The following is an 8533-nucleotide window of genomic DNA, read 5'->3' as shown; positions in this document are numbered from 1 at the left end:
TAACATTACTGATGTCGTACACATCCTTCAGTGTGAAATGTGGCTCTCTTTGCAAGCACATCTAACATCTAAGGAAAGAAGAGCTTAGATTGGTACCAGATAAAATAATATTATCAACATTAATACATTATGCTAATTTTCATTCATCAAGGCAGTGCACATTATTTCTGTGACAGTCTTTTGAAGTGTGTAAAGCTCCATTTTATCCCATACATTGTCAAAATATTGGTGGGGGGAATGATACAATGGACCATCCCCCCTTGTCAAATATTGGGGGGGGGGGTATACCCCATCCCCCGGAATCTACGCCTATGGATTTAACCATCAGAAACTGTACAACTAATAGAAGAAAAGAGCGATTCTAAAATGCAACCGACAATGTGACCTTCGACCTCTTAGTATCTAATAATCAAACAACCATTAACACAAGTTTTTATTTGATCCCTCAAAAACTGAAAAGTTATACAATACTGTAATAGAAAACGTGCATTTGATGTGTTCTTACAAAATACGACAGCTCAGTTTATTACAAAATACGACGGAGAGTTATTACAACATGCGACAGCTGTTATTACAAAATAAGAAAAGGTATTACAAAATAGGACAAGGTTTGTTACAAAATACGACTCCTGGTATTACAAAATACGACGTAACATACGACGTCAAGAAAGTTTAGGCAAAGGCTGGCCTAGCTCGAGGTAAGACCAAGATGGCCTCTCTAGCTAGGCGCTTAGTGTTCCCCAGAAAAATCGGATTTCTTCACCGGAATATAGTTTTGGATAGGCGATTGAATCGTATAGGCAGTTGTTCTAATGCTTCTGCAACCTCGCAAAACGATAATTTTCGTTCTGTTCCTTTTATGCACACGGGAATCCCCGGTATAATCTCACTCCCTCCAAATCGGGCCAATTTCATGGGAGAGTGGGGGGGGGGGGGGGGNNGTGGGATTATACCCGGGGAACTACGATTTTCTACACAGGTGGGTTTGATAACTTAAAAGCACGTCCTCAAAAGCTTATACGAATCATTCTGTCACTGCAAATGTCGACTTGCAAGTTTGGGATAAGCATAAATTACTTAAAATCATACCCTACTATGAACAGCAGCCGAGTTACAAGTAGTGAAGTGGCCAGGCCGACGCGGACCAATTTTATCCAAGGGGGACCAGTTTTTTAGCGGATAAAATCAACCCGGAGGTTCTATTTCAGTAGTTATGAGGCTCGCCACTTTTTACGTGATATTATGGTATTATTAGTGTTCTCAAAAAGAAGGAAAATGTCTAATAGCTTTCAGTGGCGTAGAAAAATATTTTTCATTGGGGTGGGGGATGATTGGCGTGTTAGCCAGTGTCGTAACAGGAGCGGGGATGGGGCAGGGGAGGGGAAACTGCCCCTCCCCTGACGGTTTTTACCGGCCGACCAAGCCGTCGTACCGGGCTGGGTAATAAGAGAAAAGAAAGAGGGGAGAGGGAGGGAAAGAGAAAGAAGAGGAAAAGAAAAGGAAAGAAAAAGAGAAGAGAAAAATCTGTCTCTTATACACATCTAGATGTGTATAAGAAAGACAAGAATAAAAAGGAAGATATCATAATGACCAGACTCACAACACCCATGCAACCCCTTCTCCACTTCAAAAACTGTCATAACTCCTTTGATCTATGCTGCCCGATGGCGTAACCACTGGGGGACAAGGGGAAAATACCGTATCTATCTTTGAAAAGTCTTCCCCACCCCTTTATAAATGCCCTTTCATCACCTAAAAGTGCCTAAAAAACCTCAAATTTCGCGAATTTCTTGTTAATATGGCCCAATTCCCTCTAAAAATTGCACATTTTAGGGAGTTTTGATCAATTCCAACGAAATTAGAATTAATAACACCGTCTTTGGAAAATCTTTCACCCTTTGAAAAATACATTCTCTGAAAAAAAAAAAAAAAAAAAAAAAAAAAAAAAAAAAAAAAAAAAAAAAAAAAATATATATATATATATATATATATATATATATATAGTTGTTTTATATATAGTTGTGATTCATCGAAATGAAGGGTGCACATATTATACTGATGAACATATATTAGAATGGTTGAGACAAGCAATAATAACATAGGCGGTTGACGTTTTTCCAGGATATATAAAAATGTATTAAATAACGAATATTTCGGGAGTGCCTGCTCTCTTCTTCAGCGTAATGCCTACTGAATTAAAAAATACCGGATTGAACAATTCATTAGTCCAAATAGAAATCTAATGATAAACAACCGATAAACAAAAAGATCGGCACAATAGGCGGTCAAGTCAATACAAAGAATACGGTCTCTTTAACATAATAATTAGGATTTGATTATCTCTTGGCTAATTTGTTGATAAATGTATAGCCGCTTAAAATATCAAGGTCTTTGTTTATATATATATATATATATATATATATATATATATATATATATAACAATAAAGAAAATAGTGTATGAAGTAAAAGGGAAATGTTTAATAATTTAAACATATAAAGAGAGAGAGAGAGAATAATGTTTAGTTTTCGTGTACAAAATCTATTATACAAACGTAAAATATTTTTGAATAATTTAGTTTTATTAGGTATTCCTTATTATTAGTATTATATCATGATTTATATATAAATATATATTTCTGTATCATGGCTATTTTTCAATTTATATATTCATGTGATATCATGTACTTTAGGCCTATGGCACATATATATTAGACCTATATATATTTATATATGATATATATTACTGTATATCGAAGAAAAAAATAGAAAAACCAGTGGTGGCGGTGGTGGTTTTGGTGGTAGTTAGTAATAGGAAGCACAGTAGTATATGTGAACATTAGTCTACATACTACCATAATGTTTTGTGCATTAATTACAGCTATAGATAAATCCCACTGTTATGTAAACGATTCTATTGGTCGTTTAATAGTTCACCGGTTTTAAAGGCCCTGCATTATGTTGCTATGCAATTAATAACATACGACAAAAGCATATGCCACGTGATCGATTTAAAAAAAAGAAAGGCAACAACATGGCGAGGCATGTAGATTCCAGTTCAATTAGTCGTTTTAGGTGGCTTATTGTATGTTTAGCCAACGATATTACCGACTACGAGTTGAAGAAAGCTAAGTCATTAATGAGAGACAAACTGGGTGATAGTAAATACGAGAATATCAAGGACACTTTTGCCTTCTTTGATGAGCTACTGGAAAGAAAACGTATTCACGAAGGGGATACCCAATTGTTACGGCATATCCTCCAAAAAATAGGTCGACAAGACTTGATCGATGAGCTTAACAATTACCATTCAGAGTATGCCATTATTGCTAAACATTATAATAAGCATCTTCCGGCCTATGAAGGCCCGTTCTTCGGTAGAAAGGACCGGTTGGAAGAGCTCGTCCGTCTGCTGCAAGGAAAACGCAAGAATGCCGTAGACATCATCTGTATCAGTGGACTTCCTGGTATGGGTAAGACCAGATTAGCCAAGGAGGCATGTTTTAATCAGATAGAGTACCACGAACTTTTGTTTATTAATCTACGAGAATTGACTACAACAGAGAGTATCTTTCGTGAAGTAATGCACAGATTGGGTGAAGATACGTATTTAGACATTGGCATAGATATTTTGACTTTAGAGTTGAAAAAATATAAGCCGAAGAATGCTGGTATGTAATAATTACTAATCTTAAAATACATTCCAACACATCTATATAGGCCTATCTTTAAGAGTTGGTTTTTTTTTTCAAACTAATCTTACTCCCTAACGTTTGGTACTGTAGGTAGGTAGCTATAGTTATGGATCTTTTTTGATATCAAGTACAAGTAAGAGTTTGGAATGCCCGTTTGGGAGTCCCATGCGTGGTGTGCCGGGGGCAGGTGTAGCCACCTTCAAAATGTTGTAATAATTATGTGTCGTAGTTCATGTTGGGATGTAACCTGATATTTATGGCTTCCTTATACTAGGCCTACTGTCTAAAAGGCGCATACCACCACCACCACTCAATTATCGCATACGGTGGTATGCGTCTTTTAGTGAGACTCACGTGAACCCCCACTTGGAAACCTGCTGTCATCCGTAATGGTTCATGAACAAACATCGTATAGCCCATTGCACTTATTACTAGGCCTTGCTAGAATCAGGCAAAACGTCAAGTCAATTAAGTAAATTTACACCACTCTCTGTAGGCCTACTTGATGTTGTCATAAAAGAACTAGGCCTTTTGGATACTGTAGCCTTACTACTACTACTGTATATAAATGATTTATAAAAAGCCTACCATTTCAATTTCAGTTAACCTTAAATACCAAAAACAACAGCCGTGCTTACAGTACGTCGAGGGAGATTATAGTGAACAGTCAAACATTGTAGGCCCTATATAGGCAATTTGCTTTAATATGATGGAAAAAACATTTAATTGTCGCATGTTTATTTGATCATCAACACTGGTTTATATTTTAAAAATTGTATTATTATACCTTTTAAAGTTGTATATAGCAGACAACAGTCAAATACATTGCTCAGATTGTTATACTTTCCAGTGTGGTTTAAGAATTCCACTCATTTAAATGTAGCCAATCTTTGAGCGGGAATATTTTTACTACCTGTAATTTTGACAGACCTGTCAGTGAGACCGTCGGTACTCGAAAGTACCAGTCACTACCCGACAATACCTGTCATTACCCGACAGTGACTGTTTGGAGGCATGCAAGAAAATATAAATCCTGGTGTGCTATGAAAATATGTGCTTCATATAACTATAATTCGGACGACATCATTTTTAGAAACCATTCTACGTGTCCAGGTGTAGGCTTTTAGACGATCAATATGGTGTTATATGCTGATCTAGTTAACTTTGTTCAGTTTTGGTGAAGAACAACTCGATTGTATCCTATTCTTAGGTTGGGTCTAATTTATGTATGTGAAAATAAGTTGATTGTCTTCATATTTTTTATTATTTCGGAAAATAATTGAAAAATGTTGACCCTTAATAAATAATAAATATTTTTGCTTGCGTACACCATGATACATAAATGAAAGACAGAGACTAATCTTAACTTTCGGTAGTATTTTAAGGGAAAATTCGATTGCTCTGAACCTGAAGAAAATGCATAGATAGCGCCTTTTACTGATTTGTATTTTTCATTTATTTTATTTCATTCCATCCAACAGCGTAAAACGCCAATTACAGGATTCATAAAATTCAATATAATATTCAATATAATATATAGAAATTACATTATAATACCATTAAAATTATTAGAATAAAAATAGAAAATAGCACACAATATAAAAGATTGTGATGATAATAATGTTGTTATAAAAGTAGATAGGCTTTCTTTTTAAACGATTTTAAAGGTTGATGAAAAATATCTAAAGTGTATTGAAACATTGCCAAATTTATGGGATGCTACTGAAAGAATTGCAAAATAATGAATGGTAACAGTTGATGGAGGTGATAAAATTAGTAAAGAATATCTTCAAGTAAGTTGTTGCCGCGATTATGAGACTGAGCCAAAAGGAGGAAAGGATGTACCATGGGATTGTTCCCTGAGCAAAAATGCGATATCCTGCCCTCAATTGTTGTCTTTTGTAAGTCAAAGGCTTCGGGTCCATTTTCGATAATACCACTAACATTTTTTTTTTTTAGAATAGGGATTAAGTCGCAACAAGATATTAACCCTAATTCTGAAATCAGCTATATATTACTTAAATTAAATGTTGAACTCGTTTAACGGTAATTGACTAGGTCTATTAATTTTTTTTGTGCCTTAGAAACCCTTCGATATTATATGCATTTGTGAATGTTTTTGTCCTTTACCATGGGTTTATGTTGCTAATGGTAATGTTACTAATTTTTATCGTTTGAACAGGCGGTGCTGTACTTATATTTGACAATGCCGATCGCCCACTAAACACTCCTGGAGAGGGAAAAGACGATGAAGTATACAACAATTTTGTTGAACTAATTGAAAGAATCATTAGATGTGGTAACACTCATCTGAAGGTTTTAATCACAACAAGAGGAAGTTTGCCTCGAAAACTATGCACTCGTTATGAAAACTGCGTCTTTGAGGTTTCAATCAAGGCCCATGAGCTAGAATATGATGACGCAGGAGATATCCTCAAATACTACGCCGGCAAAGAGACTGCAATATCAAATGAAGATTTGAAACAGCTCATACACTTATGCGGAAAGTGCCCGTTGGTTTTGAAAGTCATTGGTAGGCGTTTGCAGGACCAAGCTATACCTCCTAAAAAAATGATTGAGTATTTAAAATATAAATCTGATGGCATCACTAATCTTGAATTCTGTGATGAAGTAAACCTCGAAGCTTGTTTGAAGGACACGTTTTATCGCCTGCCCGAAGCACAGAGGTTTCGTTTGCTTCGACTTTCCACTATTCCTGGTACATTTACCAGTCGTGCAGCTCAGGTTGTTTTAGGAATGAAGTCAGCCGATAAGGTCGATGTCAAGCTCCAGCTTCAAGGCTTAAAATACAGGAATCTCATTGAGACATCTATAGATAACGATGACTTCAACGCGTCAGGTATACGCTACGGAATGCACCTTCTGATGCGACAGTTTTTGCAAAAGATAGCCAAGGATGATAAGTCTATCACGAAGCATTACCGCGAAGCAGAAGAGAAGTTTGTCCACTATTATTTAAGAAAGCTAGCAAAAATTGGAAGAATGAGTCAGAAAGAGTACAAGAGAGCCATGAAAAGAAAAAATGATGACGCTGCCAATTTTCAAGAGCTACTTAAGCTACTACCAAAACAGAAAAGAGTCATTGAAGACGAAGAGTGGCAAGCAATATCTAGTACAGTGGAACTATTTTATTCACCAAAAGAAAGATTACAGTTTTTTACAGACCAGCGAGAGCTTGAGCAAGAAAACAATAACACAAACAAGATTGTTGAAATGTTGGCGTACGAAGGGGTACAGATGTCCATAAATAATTATAATTACGAAGAGATTCTTCCAAAGTTTGCAGAAGCTGAGATAATGCTGCTGAAAGCTACAAAGAAAACAGTAGTAAATTCAAATAATATATTCCTAACCAGTTTATTATATTTGTTATCCAAGATTAAACCTGACAGATATTTTGCTGAAAAGTACATCCAGAACTTAAGCGATGCCGAGAAAGAAATACTTGTAATACTTTATCACCTTTGGGGTAATGCTTGTACAAAATGTGGTCGTGATTTAGACCTTGCCAATAAGCGGATGCAAATCGCATATGCTCTTGTTAGAGAGCTAAATCTGAGAAACGCAACCACTGCTAGATTTTATAGCACAATGGCCACTGTGATGCAGAACCAATATTGGCGCCAGGGAGGCAATGCTCTCTTCAAAAGGAGCAAAATAAAAGCAGCAATGGAATTTTACACAATGGCATACAATTTAAAAAAAGAACTAACTGGGTCAGAGAATCACCCAGATATTGCCGTGTATCTAGCGAGCATCGGGGGTTGCTACTATCAGTTAAAAGATATAGAAAATGCTATCAATTCTTACAAAAAGGCCATAGTGTTAAGAGATAAACTTCAAATCCAATACAATGAAGCACACCTAAGAACACTCAGAAACCTTGCACTTGCCTACAGAGATAACGGCAGGTAACACTCTACTGTAACAAACTATATCTTATATAAAGCCAGGGTCCTGAGCGAAGAATTGATATGTTGTTCAACTGATTTCATAAGACACTACTTAAGAGGTGTTTAACGAAAACACAGGAACGGTTGTTACCAAGACACATGGGTATATAAAATGGGGGCGGGGTAATGGTTGTTTTAAATATTCCGAAATCTGTATCTTAATGGTTGTTGCCGAGTTCTGTAGTGTCTCTAAAAATCAGTTGTAGACTTATCAGAGAAACAACTTCCTCCTGGGTCTGACTTTTGATTATCTCAAACGTCAACTGTATTTTAAGTTCATATTATGTCACTCAATGGAACAGTGAATACTTCATATATATACATATACATAATCAGTTGCATAGCGGTATCTGTTCGGTAGAGGTAAATTTGGACATTTAGGCTTGGCCGGGGAATAGTGCATAGGGGGAAACCCTCGGAAGTTACGGATTTATGCCAAATGTTGTTGGTAAATTATTTTTTATATATTTTTAATTGATTTCAAACATCATCCAACAACGAGAAGCCAATTACAGGATGTCTTAAATACATTGTATAAAAGCATTGAAATACAGTACAAATATATCATTAATTATTTATACTGTACAATTATTATATTGGAAAATTTAAAAAGATATTGCAGGTACATAAAATACTTTACACAGATAGTACTGATAGAACACATTATCATTTTATATAAAAACATTGAAAATACTGTACAAAAAATGTATTAATTAATAATACAATTATAATACCGGTATATATATATATATATATATATATATATATAATACAAAAAACAGTTATTAATTATTAATACCCTTATATGTTATTTATGTTCAACATATATATATATATATATATATATATATATATATATATATAT

At 35.2% G+C, this 8533-nt stretch overlaps 1 protein-coding gene across 3 annotated transcripts in view; it reads left to right on the top strand.

The window, feature by feature from the left end:
* Positions 1–2915: 2915 nt before the first annotated feature.
* The window catches only part of LOC117122897, a 20634-nt gene continuing 15016 nt past the window's right edge, over positions 2916–8533 (top strand). The window contains exons 1-2 of one of the 3 annotated variants that reach the window (XM_033268679.1): positions 2916–3670; positions 5877–7626. In XM_033268679.1, coding sequence (XP_033124570.1) covers positions 2995–3670; positions 5877–7626 — 2426 coding nt within the window. In that variant the 5' untranslated portion in view covers positions 2916–2994. The remainder of the gene's footprint in view (positions 3671–5876; positions 7627–8533) is intronic. The other 2 variants (XM_033268672.1, XM_033268686.1) reach the window with 2 other exon arrangements.

This window comes from Anneissia japonica, unplaced genomic scaffold (assembly GCF_011630105.1).
Source record: "Anneissia japonica isolate Jap-2015-1 unplaced genomic scaffold, ASM1163010v1 scaffold288292_len1863012_cov191, whole genome shotgun sequence".
Taxonomy (NCBI): Eukaryota; Metazoa; Echinodermata; class Crinoidea; order Comatulida; family Comatulidae; genus Anneissia; species Anneissia japonica.
This window is presented reverse-complemented; position numbering and strand designations above follow the sequence as displayed.